The sequence below is a fragment of the Salvelinus alpinus genome, chromosome 20, assembly GCF_045679555.1.
Source record: "Salvelinus alpinus chromosome 20, SLU_Salpinus.1, whole genome shotgun sequence".
Lineage (NCBI taxonomy): Eukaryota > Metazoa > Chordata > Actinopteri > Salmoniformes > Salmonidae > Salvelinus > Salvelinus alpinus.
Window position 1 is genome coordinate 15,946,233 of NC_092105.1, and position 26,886 is coordinate 15,973,118.

Consider the following 26,886-nt stretch of genomic DNA (forward strand, 5'->3'; position numbering starts at 1 on the left):
CTAGGCAAGTCAGTTAAAAACAAATTCTGCTACTACTTATTAAAAAGTAATAAGTAGTAGCAAAGTTGCTAATTACGTAAAATTGTCATTGATGATCCCCCCAACCAACCACCGTCCTTTCGTTTTTGCTTTAAGTAACCTTCTGTCTTATGTACCCATACCAAACGTAACATATCATACTAACTTGAGAGTGTAGGATTTACATTTACTATGTTACGTCTAGTCTATGTTACCAGGCTGTGCATGGCGAGAACAATTTCAATACGCAGGCGCAGCATAGCATTCTGACGTATGGAAGCAATGAACATTTCGCATTTTCTCCCTCCAGATGGAAGAACCATAACAGATCGAAAAGGCAGCGGGACTGGGGGGAAAGACTGATGTGAAAGGAGATTTCTAGAAGGACGAGAAGATAAACGCACTCTTGGAACAAACAACCAATGGAAGAGGTGAAAATAAGCTGTTCGAAAGCCCGTGCAATGATCCGTTTTGCAAACGTTTATTCGTTGTGAAAAGGGACATTCTGGAAACTATGAATCAAGGATAGCAGTACAGTCACATTTAACAGCTGCATGGCTGTCCAAAGCGCAAACATGAAAGGATGACATGGAAATCAGAACATCCGACTGAAAGACCACTGCTTTCTCACGCTCATATAGATGGAGAGACAGTGCTTGTGAACGATGTATGCTGGAGGAGAGATGAACATTAGGTAGCGTCGGTAAATATCCAAGGAAACTGGAAAGTGGACAGTAAAGAATAGCTGGTGGGGAGCTGTCAAAAGGATGGATTTTAGCGTACTACGGAATCTCATCAGTAGATACGTAAGTAGCGGATCGATAAACGCCAGTATGTTTGCGTTGTATTCCAGTAACATCATCTGAAACTGGCATTCTGTTAAATATTAGTTACAATGTAACAATGTTGACTTGTAGAAACAGGGACGTACGTGGGTTTTGTAGGTTATTTTTTCCAGTTGTTTGAGTCGGCGGTTTGTTAATGTTTGATGACAAACATGTGATCAAAGGTTTGTCACAGCTAAACGGCAGTCCAGGCTCCGGTAACCGTAACATGTCATCCGGTAACCGTTTTCGAGCTGAATGTCGAATGTGCCAGAAAGGTCCAGACGGATGCATTGGAAGAGTGTGTGGAATATGAATACAGATAAACTTGGCTGGTGAATTTAACAAAAAACAGAGCAAACTTCAATGCTATTTGGCCCTAAACAGAGAGTACACAGTGGCAGAATACCTGAATTTTGTGAATGACCCAAAATGAACGAAAGCTATGTACAGACTCAGTGAGCATAGCCTTGCTATTGAGAGAGGCCACTGTAGGCAGACATGGCTCTCAAAAGAAAACCGGCTATGTGCACACTGCCCACAAAATGAGGTGGAAACTGAGCTGCACTTCCTAACCTCCTGCCCAATTTATGACCATATTAGAGACACATATTTCCCTCAGATTACACAGATCCACAAAGAATTCTAAAACAAATCTAATTTTGATAAACTCCTATATCTACTGGGTGAAATACCACAGTGTGCAATCACATCAGCAAGATTTGTGACCTGTTGCCACAAGAAAAAGTCAACCAGTGAAGAACAAACACCATTGTTAATATAACCCATATGTGACCGACCGGCTCAATTCGGTCTTATGTAGCAAAATTTGAAAGTGTGTTTTTTACATTGGATAAAAGTAGAGACTCAGGGCTACAAAATAGTGCATCATACACTACAGTTGAGGAACAATGACAAAGTAATTTTGCTTTGAAAGTTAATAAACTTGTAAACTTACTTTTGAGAAAATGGCCATAGAATGTTTTGGTACTACTACTGGAGAGCCCTTCTTTGTCTACACCCATTCAGCATCGTTCACACCCTCTTAATTAAGCTTTAGCCCCACCCATCTCCTTAAGAGTTGATCTGAGAGTTCTGTCCTAACAGCTTGTGTGCTTGACTGCTAACTTGCTAGCTACTTCCAGACACAAATGACAGAACAGCTCACTGAACATTACTCCCACTAGCAGAACTGGTTAGGCTGTTATGTTATCCAGAGCTTTGGTGACTGCAACTGTGCTGTCAGATTGTCCGATCGTAAATTCAAAACGTGTCACTCTCGGACTGTTCAGAGCGCATACCGGACTCTCTGGCCGATGAGTAGGGTTGTTTCGAACGTTCTGACCTCACAACGGCAGTCAAGCACCCAAGCTAACTGGCTAACGTTGGCAAGCTTGCTAGCTACTTTCAGACACATAATGAGAGAACACCCCACTCTGACCATTTTACTCACCCTAGCAGAGCTGGTTAGGCTGTTTTCATGTTATACAGAGCGTTGGTGACTGAAACTTTGCTGCTGGCAACAATTTAATTACGCTTTTTTGCCAACGTTTACTGACACCAGCCATATTCAACAGTTGTTCAGCGTTCATAAATTCATCAGTTATTCTGAGCTCTGGCACACTCAGACGAGAGTGCTCTGAAATCTGAGTAGATGGCCAGATTGAATTTACGAGCGCACCCGAAATGGTTACTTGCATAGTGGAGTCTTTTGTTAAGACCTGTAGCTAGCTAGCTAGGTAAACAATGAACCATAATCCCAACTCATGATGTTACTACCCTTCATGAATCTGCAGGTAGCTAACCAACCAGGTTCAATGTTAGCTAGCTAACATTGGACTATAGCTAGCAAAGTAAATGTCTCTTTCTGTCAAAATTAGAAACGTGTAATATCTGAAAATGTAGCTAGCAGGACTATCTTACCCGTATACATAATTCATGGATGGATGCGTCTCCAGTCGGATGCCATGGTTGCCCTTAGTTTGAAGATGTAATCCAGAGACAGGTGTTTTCTCCATCTCCTTAGTTATCATACTCGAATTCCACTGATTTCAAAACTCGGTCCTCCAGAACGTGGAGAGCAACACATATGCAAAAAATCCCTAAAATCCATCCTTTTTCCCCACCAGCTATTCTTTACTGTCCACTTTCCAGTTTCCTTTGATATTTACCGACGCTACCTAATATGCCTTGTGACCAGGATATAAAAGGCCTAACGGCAGAGACAATAAGAAGACACAGAATAAATTCAACCACACCTTTGTTGTATCACAAAATAAGATAGCAACCTCTGTCCAGTGAAGTCTACAAAGCATATTGCATGTACAGTAACAGACAGTTACATGACCTACAGCATAGTCAAGCAAGTTAATATTTTCGGACCACTAAACAACTATTGATTTAGAACCACAGAGAGTTACCACAAGTCACAAAGAAAACAGGAGCTGCCTCCACTATTCCAACACCATTTCAACATCATCATACCAACTCTGCTTAGCCTAATACAGTGACAACTAAAAGACACCAAAAACAATTTAGTTCAATCAACGTAAGCTAAGTATGTGGCTGTCCATGGTTGTGATTTCTGTGTGTGTGTGCGCACGCGTTTGTACAAGTAGAAAAACATGTTGACTCACCCGACTTGTAGAGAAACACCAATACCATCCTCATCTCTTTCGTGTTGAAGAAACCGTCTATCACTCTGTCATACAGTACACGCTTTTATTTTTGTTGCCTTAGGCTACCTGGCTAAAATGCTTGCTAGTCTAACTTCCATTCATGGGCGACATTAGCTAGTTAACATTAGCCTTCTACATCTAGCTACATATTGAACTTCCATCCTCTCAGGCCAGGGGCACAACAATGTATGAATTAATGGTTGGATCAGAAACGCTGTTATAATCATTGGCCATTACAGAGAATTTAAGTGAAACCACAAGTCCAAATCCCTAACTCAATCCATGTCTAATATAGGAAAGGGACAATTTTGGCTAGCTGGCCACCGGAGGACAACAACACAACAAGATGCAACAATTCAAGTTTTTCTGTCAATGACGTATGTTCTCAATGAGTTTGATAGGAGTCACTCCAAATCCAAGCTGGCTTCCCTTGACACTTATTTTTTGGTGCGTCAGGACCATTCACAGTTAAGCTCGCTCAGTTTAGTTCAACGCTGATTGGCCCATTTCTTTGAAAATGTTTTTTATCAAGGGAGGCCAAATGCTCGCTGGCTTCCCTTACCTTCAATGCTATGGGCGGCAACAATGTCATGCTCGTTTGGACCAGACGGCATCAGATATATGGCGTACAAGTAGAGAGACAGAGGGGCGCTGTTTCGCTCGCTTGGATGTTTTCTCCTGTGAGATACATTCAGCCTCTTGTGAATTTAAGGAAAATGATAAAACACAGAGACGAAAGTTAAATAATTGTATTTTTTATATTTTTCTTGGTCAATTTTTTGGGGGGGAAACCTGGCTTCCCTTGGCATCCATGAAAACACGCCACTGATGCACATTTTTTTTTTTTACATGCTGGCACCCTAACTCTGTCCTGTGAATACCTGAGATAACATGAGGTATGAGTGAAAATTCTCTGCGTGTGTGTACGTTCATGCACCTCTCCCTCCAGACTACTAAAGAAGGAAAACAGTAAGAGAATGTATTGCTAATTATGTCTATTTCCAGAACAGCCGTCTCAACTATAGCGTCTTCTTGTTCTTTTCTGTTAAACGACCCCCTACGGTTCCAACCTTATATAACTGGTTTAGGGTTTCAACTGAGCCGGTGGTGGGAATGGATGCTTGACGGTGGTGGGAATGGATGCTTGACGGTGGTGGGAATGGATGCTTGACGGTGGTGGGAATGGATGCTTGACGGTGGTGGGAATGGATGCTTGACGGTGGTGGGAATGGATGCTTGACGGTGATGGGAATGGATGCTTGACGGTGATGGGAATGGATGCTTGACGGTGATGGGAATGGATGCTTGACGGTGATGGGAATGGATGCTTGACGGTGGTGGGAATGGATGCTTGACGGTGGTGGGAATGGATGCTTGACGGTGGTGGGAATGGATGCTTGACGGTGGTGGGAATGGATGCTTGACGGTGATGGGAATGGATGCTTGACGGTGATGGGAATGGATGCTTGACGGTGGTGGGAATGGATGCTTGACGGTGGTGGGAATGGATGCTTGACGGTGGTGGGAATGGATGCTTGACGGTGGTGGGAATGGATGCTTGACGGTGGTGGGAATGAATGCTTGACGGTGGTGGGAATGGATGCTTGACGGTGGTGGGAATGGATGCTTGACTGTGTGTGAAAGTGATTGTTTGAGTAGATGTCACTTAGTGTGTGTAATGCTGTGTGTCATGGGCCTCTTTTTGCATGTGTGTTAGTGTGTGTTAGTGTGTGTGTAAGTGTCTAAGTGTGTGTGTGTGTGTGTGTGTGTGTGTGTGTGTGTGTGTGTGTGTGTGTGTGTGTGTGTGTGTGTGTGTGTGTGTGTGTGTGTGTGTGTGTGTGTGTGTGTGTGTGTGTGTGTGTGTGTGTGTGTGTGTAAGTGTCTAAGTACGTGTTAGCGCGCGCGCGTGTGTGTGTGTATATGTATGCTATTTAGCATGTGTTGTGTGTGTGTGTAAGTGTCTAAATGCGTGTGTTGGGTGTGTGTGTGTGTGTGTGTGTGTGTTGGGTCCTCTCCCTCCTGTAGCATGTTGTTTTGTAGGCTGGTAATAATAGAAGTGGTATATTGCCTGCCTGCTGTTGACTGGTGCTGGGCAGAGAAAGACGTGTGTGTGTGTGTGTGTGTGTGTGTGTGTGTGTGTGTGTGTGTGTGTGTGTGTGTGTGTGTGTGTGTGTGTGTGTGTGTGTGTGTGTGTGTGTGTGTGTGTGTGTGTGTGTGTGTGTGTGTGTGTGTGTGTGTGTGTGTGTGTGTGTGTGTGTGTGTGTGTGTGTGTGTGTGTGTGTGTGTGTGTGTGTGTGTGTGTGTGTGTGTGTGTGTGTGTGTGTGTGTGTGTGTGTGTGTGTGTTGGGTCCACTCCCTCCTGTAGCATGTTGTTTTGTAGGCTGGTAATAATAGAAGTGGTATATTGCCTGCCTGCTGTTGACTGGTGCTGGGCAGAGAAAGACGTGTGTGTGTGGGGAGAGGGTGCGAGGAGGAGTGGTGGAGAGGGTGCGAGGAGGAGTGGTGGAGAGGGTGAGAGGAAGAGTGGTTGAGAGGAGGAGTGCAGAGGCTTTGTTTGGTTTAGTGTGGCATCTACAGCATTTACAGCTGTGGCCAGGCTGTTGAGATAATTTCCTTAAAAATTTCAAGCGAAATGTAAAATGTTCCTGTTTTGATTAATTTAATAGAGTGATTTAGGTCTGCTCTATACCAAATGAGTATTCTCCCTGGTTCTGTTCGCTATCTGTTTTACTCCTGGTATTTTGCTGGATGGGGGATGCTGTTAATTTTTTGTTTATTGTCCATTTCACTTGCTTTGGCAATGTAAACATATATTTCCCATGCCAATAAGGCCTCTTCAATTGAATTGAGAGACAGCGGGAGATGGACAGCGGGAGACGGACACAGAGATACAAATCTAAAAGAATGGAATTAACAAATGTATAAATATTAGGACAGGCAATGTCGGAGTGGCATTGACTAAAATACAATAGAATACAGTATATACATATGAAATTAGTAAAACAGTATGTAAACATAATTCAAATGGAAAGTGTTTCATTATTAAAGTGACCAGTGATATCATGTCTATGTACATAGGGCAGCAGCCTCTACGGTGCACGGTTGAGTAACTGGCTGGTAGCCGGCTAGTGAGTCCCTGTGCCGAAGAACACTAAGGTAACCTGCCTAAATGACTACCAACCCGTAGCACTCACGTCTGTAGCCATGAAGTGCTTTGAAAGGCTGGTCATGGCTCACATCAACACCATCATCCCAGAAACCCTAGACCCACTCCAATTTGCATACCGCCCCAACAGATCCACAGATGATGCAATTTCTATTGCACTCCACACTGCCCTTTCCCACCTGGACAAAGGAACACCTATGTGAGAATGCTATTCATTGACTACAGCTCAGCGTTCAACACCATAGTGCCCTGAAAGCTCATCAATAAGCTAAGGACCCTGGGACTAAACACCTCCCTCTGCAACTGGATCCTGGACTTCCTGACGGGCCGCCCCAAGGTGGTAAGGGTAGGTAACAACACATCCGCCACGCTGATCTTCAACACAGGGGCCCCTCAGGGGTGCGTGCTCAGTCCCCTCCTCTACTCCCTGTTCACTCATGACTGCACGGGCAGGCATGACTACAACACCATCATTACATTTGCCAATGACACAACAGTGGTAGGCCTGATCACCGACAAGACAGCCTATAGGGAGGAGGTCAGAGACCTGGCTGTGTGGTGCCAGGACAACAACCTTTCTCTCACCATGATCAAGACAATGGTGTAGAACCTCAGGTTCTACAGCTTCACCATTGAGGGCATCCTGACTGGTTGCATCACTGCCTGGTATCCCAATGCTCAGCCTCTGACCGCAAGGCGCTACAGAGGGTAGTGGGGCCAAGCTAGCCTCTCAAAGCACTTTATGATGACAGAAGTGAGTGCTACGTGGCGATAGTCATTTTGGGTACAGAAACAATGGTGGACATCTTGAAGAAAGTGGGGACAGCAGACTGGGATAGGGGGAGATTGAAGATGTCCGTAAACACTCCAGCCAGCTGGTCTGCGCATGCTCTGAGGACGCGGCTAGGGATGCTGCCTGTGCCGGCAGCCTTGCGAGGGTTAATACGCTTAAATGTATTACTCACGTCGGCCACGGAGAACGAGAGTCCACAGTCTTTGGTAGCAGTCTGCGTCGGTAGCACCGTGTTATCCTCAAAGCAGGCGAAGATATGTTTAGCTTGTCCGGGAGCAAAATGTCGGTGGCTGGTTTTCCCTTTGTAATCTGTGATTGTCTGGAGTCCCTGCTACATACGTCTCATGTCTGAGCCGTTGAATTGCAATTCCGCTTTGTCTCTGTACTGAAGTTTTGCTTGTTTAATTGCCTTACGGAGGGCAATACTGCACTGTTTGTATTCAACCATTTTCCCAGTCACCTTGCCGTGATTCGCGCTTTCAGTTTTGCGCGAATGCTAACATCTATCCACGGTTTTTGGTTTGGGTAGGTTTTAATAGTCACGGTGGGAACAACATCCCCTACACAGTGATGAACTCCATCACGGTGTCTGTGTATACGTCAGTTTTATTCTCAGAGGCAACCCGGAACATATCCTATTCTGCGTGATCAAAACAATCGTGAAGCATGGATTCCGATTGGTTAGACCAGCGTTGAATAGACCTTAGCACGGGTTCTTCCTGTTTGTATTTCTGCCTATAGGAAGGGAGGAGCAGAATGTCGTGATCTGATTTGCCGAAGGGAGGGTGGGGGAGGGCCTTGTAGCCATCCCAGAACGGAGAGTAACAATGGTCAAGAGTTTTTGAAGCACAAGAACTACAGGCAATGTGTTGATAGAACTTCGGTAGCGTTTTCCTCAAATTTGCTTTGTTTAAATCCCCAGCTACAATAAATGCGGCCTCAGGATATGTGGGTTTTCAGTTTGCACAAAGTCCAGTGTAGTTCCTTGAGGGCCATCGTGGTATCGGCTTGAGGGGAATATATAAGGCTATAACCGAAGAGAATTCTCATGCGAGGTAATATGGTTGGCATTTGATTGTGAGGTATTCTAGGTTGGGTGAAGAAAAGGACTTGAGTTTCTGTACGTTATCATAATCACACCATGAGTAGTTCATCATGAAATATACACCTCTGCCTTTCTTCTTCCCGGAGAGTTCTTTATTGCTGTCTGTGCAATGTACTGAGAACCCAGCTGGCTGCATGGACGGGGACAATATATCCGGAGAGAGCCATGATTCTGTGAAACAGAGTATGTTTCAGTCCCTGATGTCTCTCTGGAAGGAGATCCTCGCCCTGAGCTCGTCTACTATGTCCATGGACTGAACATTAGCAAGTAATATACTCAGAAGCGGAGGATGGTGTGCACGCCTCCTTAGTCGGACTAGAAGTCCAATCCGAATGCTTTTTCTCCGCCGGCGCTGTCTTGGAGCAACCTCTGGGATAAATTCGATTGCCTTGTGGGGGTAAGAACAAAGAATCCAACTTGGGAAAGTTGTATTTCTGGTCGGAATATATGGTGAGTTACCACCGCTCTGATATCCAACAGTTATTTCCGGCTGAATGTTATAACACAAAAAACATTCTCGGCTAATAATGTAGGAATCAACACACACAAAAAACATACTGCAAAGTTGCTTAGGAGCTAGAAGAAGAGCTGCCATGTCAGTCAACGCCATCTTCAAAAAGGTTGAATGTTATGATGTTGATGTAATGTCATGCCTGGTGTTTATATAGCAGGTCTATATTGATGTTATGTCCTGCACAGTGTTTATATAGCAGGTCTATATTGATGTTATGTCCTGCACAGTGTTTATATAGCAGGTCTATATTGATGTTATGTCCTGCACGGTGTTTATATAGCAGGTCTATATTGATGTTATGTCCTGCACAGTGTTTATATAGCAGGTCTACATTGATGTAATGTCCTGCACAGTGTTTATATAGCAGGTCTATATTGATGTTATGTCCTGCACGGTGTTTATATAGCAGGTCTACATTGATGTAATGTCCTGCACAGTGTTTATATAGCAGGTCTATATTGATGTAATTTCCTGCACAGTGTTTATATAGCAGGTCTATATTGATGTTATGTCCTGCACGGTGTTTATATAGCAGGTCTACATTGATGTAATGTCCTGCACAGTGTTTATATAGCAGGTCTATATTGATGTTATGTCCTGCACGGTGTTTATATAGCAGGTCTATATTGATGTTATGTCCTGCACAGTGTTTATATAGCAGGTCTATATTGATGTTATGTCCTGCACAGTGTTTATATAGCAGGTCTATATTGATGTAATGTCCTGCACAGTGTTTATATAGCAGGTCTATATTGATGTTATGTCCTGCACAGTGTTTATATAGCAGGTCTATATTGATGTAATGTCCTGCACAGTGTTTATATAGCAGGTCTATATTGATGTAATGTCCTGCACAGTGTTTATATAGCAGGTCTATATTGATGTTATGTCCTGCACAGTGTTTATATAGCAGGTCTATATTGATGTTATGTCCTGCACAGTGTTTATATAGCAGGTCTATATTGATGTTATGTCCTGCACAGTGTTTATATAGCAGGTCTATATTGATGTAATGTCCTGCACAGTGTTTATATAGCAGGTCTATATTGATGTAATGTCCTGCACAGTGTTTATATAGCAGGTCTACATTGGTGTTATGTCCTGCACGGTGTTTATATAGCAGGTCTACATTGATGTAATGTCCTGCACAGTGTTTATATAGCAGGTCTATATTGATGTAATGTCATGCCTGGTGTTTATATAGCAGGTCTACATTGATGTTATGTCATGCCTGGTGTTTATATAGCAGGTCTACATTGATGTAATGTCCTGCACAGTGTTTATATAACAGGTCTACATTGATGTTATGTCCTGCACGGTGTTTATATAGCAGGTCTATATTGATGTTATGTCATGCCTGGTGTTTATATAGCAGGTCTATATTGATGTAATGTCCTGCACAGTGTTTATATAGCAGGTCTACATTGATGTAATGTCCTGCACAGTGTTTATATAGCAGGTCTACATTGATGTTATGTCCTGCACGGTGTTTATATAGCAGGTCTATATGGATGTTATGTCCTGCACGGTGTTTATATAGCAGGTCTATATTGATGTAATGTCCTGCACGGTGTTTATATAGCAGGTCTACATTGATGTAATGTCCTGCACGGTGTTTATATAGCAGGTCTACATTGATGTTATGTCCTGCACAGTGTTTATATAGCAGGTCTACATTGATGTAATGTCCTGCACAGTGTTTATATAGCAGGTCTATATTGATGTTATGTCCTGCACGGTGTTTATATAGCAGGTCTATATTGATGTTATGTCATGCCTGGTGTTTATATAGCAGGTCTACATTGATGTAATGTCCTGCACAGTGTTTATATAGCAGGTCTACATTGATGTTATGTCCTGCACGGTGTTTATATAGCAGGTCTACATTGATGTTATGTCCTGCACAGTGTTTATATAGCAGGTCTATATGGATGTAATGTCCTGCACAGTGTTTATATAGCAGGTCTACATTGATGTTATGTCCTGCACGGTGTTTATATAGCAGGTCTATATGGATGTAATGTCCTGCACAGTGTTTATATAGCAGGTCTACATTGATGTTATGTCCTGCACGGTGTTTATATAGCAGGTCTATATGGATGTAATGTCCTGCACAGTGTTTATATAGCAGGTCTACATTGATGTTATGTCCTGCACGGTGTTTATATAGCAGGTCTATATTGATGTAATGTCCTGCACGGTGTTTATATAGCAGGTCTACATTGATGTTATGTCCTGCACGGTGTTTATATAGCAGGTCTACATTGATGTAATGTCCTGCACAGTGTTTATATAGCAGGTCTATATGGATGTAATGTCCTGCCTGGTGTTTATATAGCAGGTCTACATTGATGTTATGTCCTGCACGGTGTTTATATAGCAGGTCTATATTGATGTTATGTCCTGCACGGTGTTTATATAGCAGGTCTACATTGATGTAATGTCCTGCACGGTGTTTATATAGCAGGTCTACATTGATGTAATGTCCTGCACAGTGTTTATATAGCAGGTCTACATTGATGTAATGTCCTGCACGGTGTTTATATAGCAGGTCTATATTGATGTTATGTCCTGCCTGGTGTTTATATAGCAGGTCTACATTGATGTTATGTCCTGCACAGTGTTTATATAGCAGGTCTACATTGATGTAATGTCCTGCACAGTGTTTATATAGCAGGTCTATATTGATGTTATGTCCTGCCTGGTGTTTATATAGCAGGTCTACATTGATGTTATGTCCTGCACAGTGTTTATATAGCAGGTCTACATTGATGTAATGTCCTGCACAGTGTTTATATAGCAGGTCTATATTGATGTTATGTCCTGCACGGTGTTTATATAGCAGGTCTACATTGATGTAATGTCCTGCACGGTGTTTATATAGCAGGTCTACATTGATGTAATGTCCTGCACAGTGTTTATATAGCAGGTCTACATTGATGTTATGTCCTGCACAGTGTTTATATAGCAGGTCTATATGGATGTAATGTCCTGCACAGTGTTTATATAGCAGGTCTACATTGATGTAATGTCCTGCACAGTGTTTATATAGCAGGTCTACATTGATGTAATGTCCTGCACAGTGTTTATATAGCAGGTCTATATTGATGTAGTGTCCTGCACAGTGTTTATATAGCAGGTCTACATTGATGTTATGTCCTGCACGGTGTTTATATAGCAGGTCTATATTGATGTAATGTCCTGCACAGTGTTTATATAGCAGGTCTACATTGATGTAATGTCCTGCACAGTGTTTATATAGCAGGTCTATATTGATGTAATGTCCTGCACAGTGTTTATATAGCAGGTCTACATTGATGTTATGTCCTGCACGGTGTTTATATAGCAGGTCTATATGGATGTAATGTCCTGCACAGTGTTTATATAGCAGGTCTACATTGATGTAATGTCCTGCACAGTGTTTATATAGCAGGTCTACATTGATGTAATGTCCTGCACAGTGTTTATATAGCAGGTCTATATTGATGTAATGTCCTGCACAGTGTTTATATAGCAGGTCTACATTGATGTAATGTCCTGCACAGTGTTTATATAGCAGGTCTACATTGATGTAATGTCCTGCACAGTGTTTATATAGCAGGTCTATATGGATGTAATGTCCTGCACAGTGTTTATATAGCAGGTCTACATTGATGTAATGTCCTGCACAGTGTTTATATAGCAGGTCTACATTGATGTAATGTCCTGCACAGTGTTTATATAGCAGGTCTATATTGATGTTATGTCCTGCACAGTGTTTATATAGCAGGTCTATATTGATGTTATGTCCTGCACAGTGTTTATATAGCAGGTCTACATTGATGTAATGTCCTGCACAGTGTTTATATAGCAGGTCTATATTGATGTAATGTCCTGCACAGTGTTTATATAGCAGGTCTATATTGATGTTATGTCCTGCACAGTGTTTATATAGCAGGTTTATATTGATGTTATGTCCTGCACAGTGTTTATATAGCAGGTCTACATTGATGTAATGTCCTGCACAGTGTTTATATAGCAGGTCTACATTGATGTAATGTCCTGCACGGTGTTTAAATAGCAGGTCTATATTGATGTAATGTCCTGCACAGTGTTTATATAGCAGGTCTATATTGATGTAATGTCCTGCACAGTGTTTATATAGCAGGTCTACATTGATGTTATGTCCTGCACAGTGTTTATATAGCAGGTCTATATTGATGTAATGTCCTGCACAGTGTTTATATAGCAGGTCTACATTGATGTAATGTCCTGCACAGTGTTTATATAGCAGGTCTACATTGATGTTATGTCCTGCACGGTGTTTATATAGCAGGTCTATATTGATGTTATGTCCTGCACAGTGTTTATATAGCAGGTCTACATTGATGTTATGTCCTGCACAGTGTTTATATAGCAGGTCTACATTGATGTAATGTCCTGCACAGTGTTTATATAGCAGGTCTACATTGATGTAATGTCCTGCACGGTGTTTAAATAGCAGGTCTATATTGATGTAATGTCCTGCACGGTGTTTATATAGCAGGTCTACATTGATGTTATGTCCTGCACAGTGTTTATATAGCAGGTCTATATTGATGTAATGTCCTGCACGGTGTTTAAATAGCAGGTCTATATTGATGTAATGTCCTGCACGGTGTTTATATAGCAGGTCTATATTGATGTAATGTCCTGCACAGTGTTTATATAGCAGGTCTACATTGATGTAATGTCCTGCACGGTGTTTATATAGCAGGTCTACAATGATGTAATGTCCTGCACAGTGTTTATATAGCAGGTCTACATTGATGTTATGTCATGCCTGGTGTTTATATAGCAGGTCTACATTGATGTAATGTCCTGCACGGTGTTTATATAGCAGGTCTACATTGATGTTATGTCCTGCACGGTGTTTATATAGCAGGTCTACATTGATGTAATGTCCTGCACAGTGTTTATATAGCAGGTCTACATTGATGTAATGTCCTGCACAGTGTTTATATAGCAGGTCTACATTGATGTTATGTCCTGCATGGTGTTTATATAGCAGGTCTACATTGATGTTATGTCCTGCACAGTGTTTATATAGCAGGTCTATATTGATGTTATGTCCTGCACGGTGTTTATATAGCAGGTCTATATTGATGTTATGTCCTGCACGGTGTTTATATAGCAGGTCTATATTGATGTTATGTCCTGCACGGTGTTTATATAGCAGGGGCCTGTTGCACAAAACTAGGATAAGGGATTAAGCCAGGATATCTTGGTGATCCTGGCTCAATTGATCCGTAATCCGGTTGCACTAAAGATGGATAGGGGGCAGGAGGATATGTTATGGTATAAATTACCATGGAGATTTATTCTGTGGAGCTAGCCTGCTCCAGACCAGGCTAAATTCCAGGATCTATTTAATCTCATCCCTAATGTCAGTCAGCAGTCACCACAAATGGAAACCAATAGTTATTTCACTGCTCACTATACATTGTTATCACATATAACTAGACCCACTGTTATTATTTAAACGTTTGTGATCATTAATTTCAATGATTTTGGATAAAAAATGATTTTTAGATGATGTTGCTATCATTAGATAATTTACAGTTTCCCATAGACTATAAGGCTATATATAAAATGATAGAATATTAGGGCCACAGAGGGGAAAAAAACACAAGTCATAATATTGTAACCAGTTGTTTTAAAGGAGGACAGTTGTTAAAATGACAGATGTGGGGCATTTCGTGAAATTGTACTTCAGTATGGTTTCATAAACAAAGACATGCTGATGTGCCAGAATATTAAGTATCACATTGTCATAAGTATCAAAACTGTAAAAACAATATGTAGCTTTTCTGCAGAAAGAACCAGCCTCATAAATTTCTGACTTTATCCTTTTTCTTCAGTGTGGCCCTAGTACTCTGTCATATAAACAAATACACATTCCATATGAATATAAAAACACAATGTGTAACATTATGTTCCTTTATTGAATAAGGACAAAACAAAGCAGGTAAACCATCAGCTCCTTTCGAAACTGAAGTCACAGTGACTCTACAAGATGGAAAGCACAGAATCCAAGCATATTATACAAAATGATACATACACATTCAAAGGTCTGTATATAACACACCCTGCATGTCTGCACACTAAAATAAATGCAGGACAAATCCATACACATCAACTGAACAGACAAATGAATGGATGCAGTAGCCTCCCTGCAGCCTTGTATTACACACAGTATACCGCACAAACATCATAAGAGGCCAAATTCGTCAAAAAACGAACCCAAAAAAACCCAAATTCCTCTGCCACCGCAGGACATATTTAACCAAAATTGAAAGCACACATACTAACTAAAATAATTCAACACATATTGGTCCCTCAGCAGCCGACCACTGTCGTCATCAGGGAAGATTGCCGGATTGTCCCAGTCCATGGCTGGTGGCACTCTGGGGGCCCTCTCCTTCCTCAGGCAGGCCACATTGTGGAGGACAGCACAAGCCACAGTAATATCACATGCCCTAACAGGGCTGACCCTTAATTTGTGAAGGCAGTGAAAGCGTGCCTTCAGGAGGCCAAAGGTCATTTCAACTCTGGCCCTGGTCCTGGCATGGGCATGGTTGTAGGCCTGCTGTCCTGGGGGTCTGTGAAAGGTGTCAGGAGAAAAGGCTGGCAGCCATACCCCCTGTCTCCCAGCAACACACCAGAGAATTCACCTGTCAACACAAAATCTCATCATTACTACCTCATAAACACAGTGATATTCTTGACACAGCCATGATGGTTATAAATAGGGGTTGTGTGGCTTACCTTGTGATAGGCACTGATAGATTTCAGAGGCCCGAAAGATTCTGGAGTCATGGACTGAGCCAGGCCATTTTGCCACAACATTGCTGATCACACAGTCAGCATTGCAGACCATCTGAAATCATAAGATGAGGAATATTACACCAATCAATGCACATCACTGGCAATGCAGAGTGTTCGTCAATGGACAATATCAAAAAGTTATGTTCACCTGAACATTAATGCTGTGAAAGGATTTCCTATTCACAAAATCGGCCTCATGGGCACCTGAGGGGGATTTTATCCTTATGTGTGTGCAGTCCACTGCACCAATGACATTGGGGAAACCTGTCACACAAAGTAATGAGTATCCTACTATGTGTTAACAGTTGTCCTGTAATTTGTAGATCCTCTTACCTGCAATCCTATAGAACTCCTCTTTGATGTCACAGAGTCTTCTGTGGCCAGGGAAGGAGATGAAGACATCTGCTAATGCTTTGATAGCCAGACACACACTCCTTATTGTGCGGCAAATTGTGGCCTTGTTCAGCTGTTCTGCATCCCCCACTGAGTACAGGAAGGCTCCACTAGCAAAAAAGCGCAAGGCCACACAAACCATTTGCTCCACACTCAGTGCATGGCTCCGTGCAGTGCGGTGCTTAATCCTGGGACCCAGTAGTCTGCATAGATACCTGATGCCATCTGCAGAAAACCTGTATCTTTCATATAGATGGTCATCAGGGAAGGCCAGTGGGTCCAACCGGTCCCTGAAGACCCTTTCTCGCCTGAAGGCTCTCCTCAGCACAAGTGCTTCTTCATCCACCACATCTCGCACGAATGGGCATGCCATTGTCAGAGCAGAAAGGAACACACAATTTTGGGCCTTCATATAGGCTAGTGGCCACACCTGGTGCTGGGGGGGTGGGCAAAAGAGGGCGATGCCTTATAACGATGACTTGGTTGTACTGATTGCTGGGAAAATAAAAAAAACCTTAGAAAGATGCCACCGTCCTGTGTGCTCACAATAAGAGCTCATATGTCATGGCTCACTTGACTTTACGAGAATATACCTAATTTTTATTTTGAGCTGTGTCATCTTCTTGGAGCTGGGGGAGGAAAGAAAAATAATGATTAATACATTTGTGTTACAGTTAGCATACAGTGTACATTGAAGGCATATCTCACCTCCCTCTCAAGTTTTTTTATTTCAAGGTCCAGTTTCCTAATTGTCCTCTTTTTTATTTCGGACTCCAGTGCAAGATTTTCCATCTTTTTCTTCTTGTACTGAATGTCTATGTCTGCCAGTTCTATTTGGCGCCGGAGGTGGTTGCCATACAACTTTCTGATAGCTTGTGAGCTCTGTGAACACAATACAATTAGCGCAGCTGGAATTTGGCAGGATGTGGTGTCCTTTTATTAATACGCACTATGTTGCCAGGCTGGTTTTCCCACTGTATAGCATCTGGGTCCTGTAAAAGAAATTAGATTTTTTGATTTTGATGAGGACTCCTCACCATTGTAGAGTAAATAGTACTTTCACAGTCTTAACATGATACCTCATGCCTTCTGGAATCCAGAGAGATGGTCTCCTCCTCATCATCGTCTCCATCATGTGCTGTTGCTGCTGCACTGGGGCCTTCACCCTATCACATTTAATCGGATTCATATTGAAGCTAGTAGACAAGACATGCCAGGCCTACAGTATGCCTTTGATGGAGTACTCACTGGATCAGCATCGTCTGGTGCTTGTGCTGGTGGCTCTAACAGGAACACAGTGCTGCCAGACACTGCAAGGCAATAGGTAAACCAAAGTCAGACAGTCCAAATTGATTCAATATGAATGTGGTTGTATCCCATGTAGAGATGGAAGGACATACCTTGAATGAAGCGGGTGGCATCTTGGGAGGAACCTATGCTCGTCTCTTTCCCCCCAGGGATCCCCTCTAAGACGGGCCTGCCTTTATTTAGCTCCAAGGCCATGTCCTCTGCTGGGGTAAGGTCAGCCTTTGGTGACCCACCACCCGTGCCTTGTCTGTGGGTATTCTTTTTCACTGCTAAAACAGTACAGACAATGTGTGAGCAGGCACCTTCTGGGTACAATATATGCTTGTGCTTTGTTAAATATTAGTCAGGGACCATACCATTCTGCAGAATGTTCTTGTATTTGATTTTGACCTGCTGCCATGTCCGTTTTGGCCCGTTCATGTTTAATCTACACACACACACACACACACACACACACACACATTTAATGGAGTCACACTGCAAAAAATTACTTGGTATTTTTGTCTTGTTTTCAGTAAAAATATCAAAAAATTTATCATAGCTTTATACAGTGTGATGGAGTTACTTTACACAATTTCACTCATATCTGCAGTGCATTTCAATTAAAAATTTAACCGTTTCATAATTACAGTACAACTGCATTTTTGGAGATGTGAATTAAATATTTGAATTGTAATTGTGATGTTTCAGCGGAGCGGTGAGTGTGTAATTGTGCACTACTTACGCATTCAGGCGGTCTGCAATACTTTGCCACGCTTTTTCTCTTTGCTTTATCACTGTGGCGGTGTTGCCTTTCTTCTTAATTATATCTTTTACCTCCTCGTATGCCTCCATGAGGATTTGTGCTTCCGACGGGGAAAAGTACGCGGCTCTAGTTGCCATGGTAAATCAGTTAATCTGTGATCTGTGGCGGGGTCTATTTGAGTGAGCCGTGAGCGCGCACCTATCCAGGATTGGTTTCACCTGGCTTAATGAATCCGTGTCTGCTCATCCTGGCTTGGTCTTTGTGCAACCAATTAAGCCTGGACGCACATGTTTTGGCTTCATTGAGCTCAGCTGAGTCATTTATCCCGGATGTCTTAATTCTACTTTTGTGCAACAGGCCCCTGGTCTATATTGATGTTATGTTCTGCACGGTGTTTATATAGCAGGTCTACATTGATGTTATGTCCTGCACAGTGTTTATATAGCAGGTCTATATTGATGTTATGTCCTGCATGGTGTTTATATAGCAGGTCTATATTGATGTTATGTCCTGCATGGTGTTTATATAGCAGGTCTATATTGATGTTATGTCCTGCATGGTGTTTATATAGCAGGTCTATATTGATGTTATGTCCTGCATGGTGTTTATATAGCAGGTCTACATTGATGTAATGTCCTGCACAGTGTTTATATAGCAGGTCTATATTGATGTTATGTCCTGCACAGTGTTTATATAGCAGGTCTATATTGATGTTATGTCCTGCACAGTGTTTATATAGCAGGTCTATATTGATGTTATGTCCTGCACGGTGTTTATATAGCAGGTCTACATTGATGTAATGTCCTGCACGGTGTTTATATAGCAGGTCTATATTGATGTTATGTCCTGCACTGTGTTTATATAGCAGGTCTATATTGATGTAATGTCCTGCACAGTGTTTATATAGCAGGTCTATATTGATGTTATGTCCTGCACGGTGTTTATATAGCAGGTCTATATTGATGTTATGTCCTGCACGGTGTTTATATAGCAGGTCTATATTGATGTTATGTCCTGCACGGTGTTTATATAGCAGGTCTATACTGATGTTATGTCCTGCACGGTGTTTATATAGCAGGTCTACATTGGTGTTATGTCCTGCACGGTGTTTATATAGCAGGGGCCTGTTGCACAAAACTAGGATAAGGGATTAAGCCAGGATATCTTGGTGATCCTGGCTCAATTGATCCGTAATCCGGTTGCACTAAAGATGGATAGGGGGCAGGAGGATATGTTATGGTATAAATTACCATGGAGATTTATTCTGTGGAGCTAGCCTGCTCCAGACCAGGCTAAATTCCAGGATCTATTTAATCTCATCCCTAATGTCAGTCAGCAGTCACCACAAATGGAAACCAATAGTTATTTCACTGCTCACTATACATTGTTATCACATATAACTAGACCCACTGTTATTATTTAAACGTTTGTGATCATTAATTTCAATGATTTTGGATAAAAAATGATTTTTAGATGATGTTGCTATCATTAGATAATTTACAGTTTCCCATAGACTATAAGGCTATATATAAAATGATAGAATATTAGGGCCACAGAGGGGAAAAAAACACAAGTCATAATATTGTAACCAGTTGTTTTAAAGGAGGACAGTTGTTAAAATGACAGATGTGGGGCATTTCGTGAAATTGTACTTCAGTATGGTTTCATAAACAAAGACATGCTGATGTGCCAGAATATTAAGTATCACATTGTCATAAGTATCAAAACTGTAAAAACAATATGTAGCTTTTCTGCAGAAAGAACCAGCCTCATAAATTTATGACTTTATCCTTTTTCTTCAGTGTGGCCCTAGTACTCTGTCATATAAACAAATACACATTCCATATGAATATAAAAACACAATGTGTAACATTATGTTCCTTTATTGAATAAGGACAAAACAAAGCAGGTAAACCATCAGCTCCTTTCGAAACTGAAGTCACAGTGACTCTACAAGATGGAAAGCACAGAATCCAAGCATATTATACAAAATGATACATACACATTCAAAGGTCTGTATATAACACACCCTGCATGTCTGCACACTAAAATAAATGCAGGACAAATCCATACACATCAACTGAACAGACAAATGAATGGATGCAGTAGCCTCCCTGCAGCCTTGTATTACACACAGTATACCGCACAAACATCATAAGAGGCCAAATTCGTCAAAAAACGAACCCAAAAAAACCCAAATTCCTCTGCCACCGCAGGACATATTTAACCAAAATTGAAAGCACACATACTAACTAAAATAATTCAACACATATTGGTCCCTCAGCAGCCGACCACTGTCGTCATCAGGGAAGATTGCCGGATTGTCCCAGTCCATGGCTGGTGGCACTCTGGGGGCCCTCTCCTTCCTCAGGCAGGCCACATTGTGGAGGACAGCACAAGCCACAGTAATATCACATGCCCTAACAGGGCTGACCCTTAATTTGTGAAGGCAGTGAAAGCGTGCCTTCAGGAGGCCAAAGGTCATTTCAACTCTGGCCCTGGTCCTGGCATGGGCATGGTTGTAGGCCTGCTGTCCTGGGGGTCTGTGAAAGGTGTCAGGAGAAAAGGCTGGCAGCCATACCCCCTGTCTCCCAGCAACACACCAGAGAATTCACCTGTCAACACAAAATCTCATCATTACTACCTCATAAACACAGTGATATTCTTGACACAGCCATGATGGTTATAAATAGGGGTTGTGTGGCTTACCTTGTGATAGGCACTGATAGATTTCAGAGGCCCGAAAGATTCTGGAGTCATGGACTGAGCCAGGCCATTTTGCCACAACATTGCTGATCACACAGTCAGCATTGCAGACCATCTGAAATCATAAGATGAGGAATATTACACCAATCAATGCACATCACTGGCAATGCAGAGTGTTCGTCAATGGACAATATCAAAAAGTTATGTTCACCTGAACATTAATGCTGTGAAAGGATTTCCTATTCACAAAATCGGCCTCATGGGCACCTGAGGGGGCTTTTATCCTTATGTGTGTGCAGTCCACTGCACCAATGACATTGGGGAAACCTGTCACACAAAGTAATGAGTATCCTACTATGTGTTAACAGTTGTCCTGTAATTTGTAGATCCTCTTACCTGCAATCCTATAGAACTCCTCTTTGATGTCACAGAGTCTTCTGTGGCCAGGGAAGGAGATGAAGACATCTGCTAATGCTTTGATAGCCAGACACACACTCCTTATTGTGCGGCAAATTGTGGCCTTGTTCAGCTGTTCTGCATCCCCCACTGAGTACAGGAAGGCTCCACTAGCAAAAAAGCGCAAGGCCACACAAACCATTTGCTCCACACTCAGTGCATGGCTCCGTGCAGTGCGGTGCTTAATCCTGGGACCCAGTAGTCTGCATAGATACCTGATGCCATCTGCAGAAAACCTGTATCTTTCATATAGATGGTCATCAGGGAAGGCCAGTGGGTCCAACCGGTCCCTGAAGACCCTTTCTCGCCTGAAGGCTCTCCTCAGCACAAGTGCTTCTTCATCCACCACATCTCGCACGAATGGGCATGCCATTGTCAGAGCAGAAAGGAACACACAATTTTGGGCCTTCATATAGGCTAGTGGCCACACCTGGTGCTGGGGGGGTGGGCAAAAGAGGGCGATGCCTTATAACGATGACTTGGTTGTACTGATTGCTGGGAAAATAAAAAAAAACTTAGAAAGATGCCACCGTCCTGTGTGCTCACAATAAGAGCTCATATGTCATGGCTCACTTGACTTTACGAGAATATACCTAATTTTTATTTTGAGCTGTGTCATCTTCTTGGAGCTGGGGGAGGAAAGAAAAATAATGATTAATACATTTGTGTTACAGTTAGCATACAGTGTACATTGAAGGCATATCTCACCTCCCTCTCAAGTTTTTTTATTTCAAGGTCCAGTTTCCTAATTGTCCTCTTTTTTATTTCGGACTCCAGTGCAAGATTTTCCATCTTTTTCTTCTTGTACTGAATGTCTATGTCTGCCAGTTCTATTTGGCGCCTGAGGTGGTTGCCATACAACTTTCTGATAGCTTGTGAGCTCTGTGAACACAATACAATTAGCGCAGCTGGAATTTGGCAGGATGTGGTGTCCTTTTATTAATACGCACTATGTTGCCAGGCTGGTTTTCCCACTGTATAGCATCTGGGTCCTGTAAAAGAAATTAGATTTTTTGATTTTGATGAGGACTCCTCACCATTGTAGAGTAAATAGTACTTTCACAGTCTTAACATGATACCTCATGCCTTCTGGAATCCAGAGAGATGGTCTCCTCCTCATCATCGTCTCCATCATGTGCTGTTGCTGCTGCACTGGGGCCTTCACCCTATCACATTTAATCGGATTCATATTGAAGCTAGTAGACAAGACATGCCAGGCCTACAGTATGCCTTTGATGGAGTACTCACTGGATCAGCATCGTCTGGTGCTTGTGCTGGTGGCTCTAACAGGAACACAGTGCTGCCAGACACTGCAAGGCAATAGGTAAACCAAAGTCAGACAGTCCAAATTGATTCAATATGAATGTGGTTGTATCCCATGTAGAGATGGAAGGACATACCTTGAATGAAGCGGGTGGCATCTTGGGAGGAACCTATGCTCGTCTCTTTCCCCCCAGGGATCCCCTCTAAGACGGGCCTGCCTTTATTTAGCTCCAAGGCCATGTCCTCTGCTGGGGTAAGGTCAGCCTTTGGTGACCCACCACCCGTGCCTTGTCTGTGGGTATTCTTTTTCACTGCTAAAACAGTACAGACAATGTGTGAGCAGGCACCTTCTGGGTACAATATATGCTTGTGCTTTGTTAAATATTAGTCAGGGACCATACCATTCTGCAGAATGTTCTTGTATTTGATTTTGACCTGCTGCCATGTCCGTTTTGGCCCGTTCATGTTTAATCTACACACACACACACACACACACACACACACACACACATTTAATGGAGTCACACTGCAAAAAATTACTTGGTATTTTTGTCTTGTTTTCAGTAAAAATATCAAAAAATTTATCATAGCTTTATACAGTGTGATGGAGTTACTTTACACAATTTCACTCATATCTGCAGTGCATTTCAATTAAAAATTTAACCGTTTCATAATTACAGTACAACTGCATTTTTGGAGATGTGAATTAAATATTTGAATTGTAATTGTGATGTTTCAGCGGAGCGGTGAGTGTGTAATTGTGCACTACTTACGCATTCAGGCGGTCTGCAATACTTTGCCACGCTTTTTCTCTTTGCTTTATCACTGTGGCGGTGTTGCCTTTCTTCTTAATTATATCTTTTACCTCCTCGTATGCCTCCATGAGGATTTGTGCTTCCGACGGGGAAAAGTACGCGGCTCTAGTTGCCATGGTAAATCAGTTAATCTGTGATCTGTGGCGGGGTCTATTTGAGTGAGCCGTGAGCGCGCACCTATCCAGGATTGGTTTCACCTGGCTTAATGAATCCGTGTCTGCTCATCCTGGCTTGGTCTTTGTGCAACCAATTAAGCCTGGACGCACATGTTTTGGCTTCATTGAGCTCAGCTGAGTCATTTATCCCGGATGTCTTAATTCTACTTTTGTGCAACAGGCCCCTGGTCTATATTGATGTTATGTCATGCACGGTGTTTATATAGCAGGTCTATATTGATGTTATGTCCTGCACGGTGTTTATATAGCAGGTCTACATTGATGTTATGTCCTGCACGGTGTTTATATAGCAGGTCTATATTGATGTTATGTCCTGCACGGTGTTTATATAGCAGGTCTATATTGATGTTATGTCCTGCACAGTGTTTATATAACAGGTCTACATTGATGTTATGTCCTGCACGGTGTTTATATAGCAGGTCTACATTGATGTTATGTCCTGCACGGTGTTTATATAGCAGGTCTACATTGATGTTATGTCCTGCACAGTGTTTATATAGCAGGTCTACATTGATGTTATGTCCTGCACGGTGTTTATATAGCAGGTCTATATTGATGTTATGTCCTGCACGGTGTTTATATAGCAGGTCTATATTGATGTTATGTCCTGCACGGTGTTTATATAGCAGGTCTATATTGATGTTATGTCCTGCACGGTGTTTATATAGCAGGTCTATATTGATGTTATGTCCTGCACGGTGTTTATATAGCAGGTCTATATTGATGTTATGTCCTGCACAGTGTTTATATAGCAGGTCTATATTGATGTTATGTCCTGCACAGTGTTTATATAGCAGGTCTATATTGATGTTATGTCCTGCACAGTGTTTATATAGCAGGTCTATATTGATGTTATGTCCTGCACGGTGTTTATATAGCAGGTCTATATTGATGTTATGTCCTGCACGGTGTTTATATAGCAGGTCTATATTGATGTTATGTCCTGCACGGTGTTTATATAGCAGGTCTATATTGATGTTATGTCCTGCACGGTGTTTATATAGCAGGTCTATATTGATGTTATGTCCTGCACGGTGTTTATATAGCAGGTCTATATTGATGTTATGTCCTGCACAGTGTTTATATAGCAGGTCTACATTGATGTTATGTCCTGCACGGTGTTTATATAGCAGGTCTATATTGATGTTATGTCCTGCATGGTGTTTATATAGCAGGTCTATATTGATGTTATGTCCTGCACGGTGTTTATATAGCAGGTCTACATTGATGTTATGTCCTGCACGGTGTTTATATAGCAGGTCTATATTGATGTTATGTCCTGCACAGTGTTTATATAGCAGGTCTATATGGATGTAATGTCCTGCACGGTGTTTATATAGCAGGTCTACATTGATGTTATGTCCTGCACGGTGTTTATATAGCAGGTCTATATTGATGTAATGTCCTGCACGGTGTTTATATAGCAGGTCTACATTGATGTTATGTCCTGCACAGTGTTTATATAGCAGGTCTATATTGATGTAATGTCCTGCACGGTGTTTATATAGCAGGTCTATATTGATGTTATGTCCTGCACAGTGTTTATATAGCAGGTCTACATTGATGTTATGTCCTGCACAGTGTTTATATAGCAGGTCTATATTGATGTTATGTCCTGCACAGTGTTTATATAGCAGGTCTATATTGATGTTATGTCCTGCACGGTGTTTATATAGCAGGTCTACAATGATGTAATGTCCTGCACAGTGTTTATATAGCAGGTCTATATTGATGTAATGTCCTGCACGGTGTTTATATAGCAGGTCTACATTGATGTTATGTCCTGCACAGTGTTTATATAGCAGGTCTATATTGATGTAATGTCCTGCACAGTGTTTATATAGCAGGTCTATATTGATGTAATGTCCTGCACAGTGTTTATATAGCAGGTCTATATTGATGTAATGTCCTGCACAGTGTTTATATAGCAGGTCTATATTGATGTAATGTCCTGCACGGTGTTTATATAGCAGGTCTACATTGATGTTATGTCCTGCACAGTGTTTATATAGCAGGTCTATATTGATGTTATGTCCTGCATGGTGTTTATATAACAGGTCTACATTGATGTTATGTTCTGCACAGTGTTTATATAGCAGGTCTATATGGATGTAATGTCCTGCACAGTGTTTATATAGCAGGTCTATATTGATGTTATGTCCTGCACAGTGTTTATATAGCAGGTCTACATTGATGTTATGTCCTGCACTGTGTTTATATAGCAGGTCTATATTGATGTTATGTCCTGCACGGTGTTTATATAGCAGGTCTACATTGATGTTATGTCCTGCACTGTGTTTATATAGCAGGTCTATATTGATGTTATGTCCTGCACTGTGTTTATATAGCAGGTCTATATTGATGTTATGTCCTGCACAGTGTTTATATAGCAGGTCTATATTGATGTTATGTCCTGCACAGTGTTTATATAGCAGGTCTACATTGATGTTATGTCATGCCTGGTGTTTATATAGCAGGTCTACATTGATGTTATGTCCTGCACGGTGTTTATATAGCAGGTCTACATTGATGTTATGTCCTGCACGGTGTTTATATAGCAGGTCTATATTGATGTTATGTCCTGCACAGTGTTTATATAGCAGGTCTACATTGATGTTATGTCCTGCACAGTGTTTATATAGCAGGTCTATATTGATGTTATGTCCTGCACAGTGTTTATATAGCAGGTCTACATTGATGTTATGTCCTGCACGGTGTTTATATAGCAGGTCTATATTGATGTTATGTCCTGCACAGTGTTTATATAGCAGGTCTACATTGATGTAATGTCCTGCACAGTGTTTATATAGCAGGTCTACATTGATGTTATGTCCTGCACAGTGTTTATATAGCAGGTCTATATTGATGTTATGTCCTGCATGGTGTTTATATAGCAGGTCTACATTGATGTTATGTTCTGCACAGTGTTTATATAGCAGGTCTATATTGATGTAATGTCCTGCACAGTGTTTATATAGCAGGTCTATATTGATGTTATGTCCTGCACGGTGTTTATATAGCAGGTCTACATTGATGTTATGTCCTGCACAGTGTTTATATAGCAGGTCTATATTGATGTT

At 41.8% G+C, this 26,886-nt stretch overlaps 3 protein-coding genes across 19 annotated transcripts in view; 1 reads left to right on the plus strand and 2 right to left on the minus strand.

Moving 5' to 3' along the window:
• The first annotated feature begins 296 nt into the window (after positions 1-296).
• Positions 297-26,886, plus strand: part of LOC139546365 (phospholipid-transporting ATPase IH-like) — a 111,335-nt gene continuing 84,745 nt past the window's right edge. For all 9 annotated transcript variants that reach the window (XR_011669206.1, XR_011669208.1, XR_011669209.1 and 6 more), the window contains exon 1: positions 297-824. Coding sequence is in view for 2 of the 9 variants with exons in the window: in XM_071354669.1 (XP_071210770.1) it covers positions 786-824 (39 nt within the window). In the remaining 7 variants the exon portion in view is untranslated. The remainder of the gene's footprint in view (positions 825-26,886) is intronic.
• Positions 15,022-18,845, minus strand: LOC139546362 (putative nuclease HARBI1). 7 transcript variants are annotated; one of them, XM_071354660.1, is made up of 10 exons: positions 18,002-18,845; positions 17,738-17,914; positions 17,586-17,647; positions 17,417-17,503; positions 17,046-17,329; positions 16,931-16,966; positions 16,278-16,832; positions 16,093-16,208; positions 15,885-15,996; positions 15,022-15,790 (listed from the first exon to the last, which is right to left on the minus strand). In XM_071354660.1, exons 7-10 carry the CDS (start codon positions 16,747-16,749, stop codon positions 15,657-15,659), a joined length of 834 nt encoding a protein of 277 aa, XP_071210761.1. In that variant the 5' UTR covers positions 16,750-16,832; positions 16,931-16,966; positions 17,046-17,329; positions 17,417-17,503; positions 17,586-17,647; positions 17,738-17,914; positions 18,002-18,845; the 3' UTR covers positions 15,022-15,656. The 7 variants fall into 7 exon arrangements, with proteins under 7 accessions (XP_071210761.1, XP_071210760.1, XP_071210766.1 ...); XM_071354659.1 differs by having other exon boundaries at positions 17,046-17,219; positions 17,288-17,329; positions 17,738-18,843; XM_071354665.1 differs by lacking the exon at positions 16,093-16,208 and having other exon boundaries at positions 17,046-17,219; positions 17,288-17,329; positions 18,002-18,837.
• On the minus strand, positions 20,237-23,970 carry LOC139546364 (putative nuclease HARBI1). Of its 3 annotated transcripts, none has more exons than XM_071354666.1 (10): positions 23,217-23,970; positions 22,953-23,129; positions 22,801-22,862; positions 22,632-22,718; positions 22,261-22,544; positions 22,146-22,181; positions 21,493-22,047; positions 21,308-21,423; positions 21,100-21,211; positions 20,237-21,005 (listed from the first exon to the last, which is right to left on the minus strand). In XM_071354666.1, exons 7-10 carry the CDS (start codon positions 21,962-21,964, stop codon positions 20,872-20,874), a joined length of 834 nt encoding a protein of 277 aa, XP_071210767.1. In that variant the 5' UTR covers positions 21,965-22,047; positions 22,146-22,181; positions 22,261-22,544; positions 22,632-22,718; positions 22,801-22,862; positions 22,953-23,129; positions 23,217-23,970; the 3' UTR covers positions 20,237-20,871. The 3 variants fall into 3 exon arrangements, 2 of the variants coding, with proteins under 2 accessions (XP_071210767.1, XP_071210768.1); XM_071354667.1 differs by having other exon boundaries at positions 22,261-22,434; positions 22,503-22,544; positions 22,953-23,970; XR_011669205.1 differs by lacking the exon at positions 21,308-21,423 and having other exon boundaries at positions 22,953-23,970.

Excerpts from the sequence above, each read along its gene's own strand:
- LOC139546364 (XM_071354666.1), bottom strand. The coding sequence starts at position 21,964 with ATGAAGGCCCAAAATTGTGTGTTCCTTTCTGCTCTGACAATGGCATGC. Across the intron at positions 21,424-21,492 it reads GGAGTTCTATAGGATTGCAG|GTTTCCCCAATGTCATTGGT; the intron begins GTAAGAGGATCT and ends TTTGTGTGACAG. Across the intron at positions 21,006-21,099 it reads CTATCAGTGCCTATCACAAG|GTGAATTCTCTGGTGTGTTG; the intron begins GTAAGCCACACA and ends TTGTGTTGACAG.
- LOC139546362 (XM_071354660.1), bottom strand. The coding sequence starts at position 16,749 with ATGAAGGCCCAAAATTGTGTGTTCCTTTCTGCTCTGACAATGGCATGC. Across the intron at positions 16,209-16,277 it reads GGAGTTCTATAGGATTGCAG|GTTTCCCCAATGTCATTGGT; the intron begins GTAAGAGGATCT and ends TTTGTGTGACAG. Across the intron at positions 15,791-15,884 it reads CTATCAGTGCCTATCACAAG|GTGAATTCTCTGGTGTGTTG; the intron begins GTAAGCCACACA and ends TTGTGTTGACAG.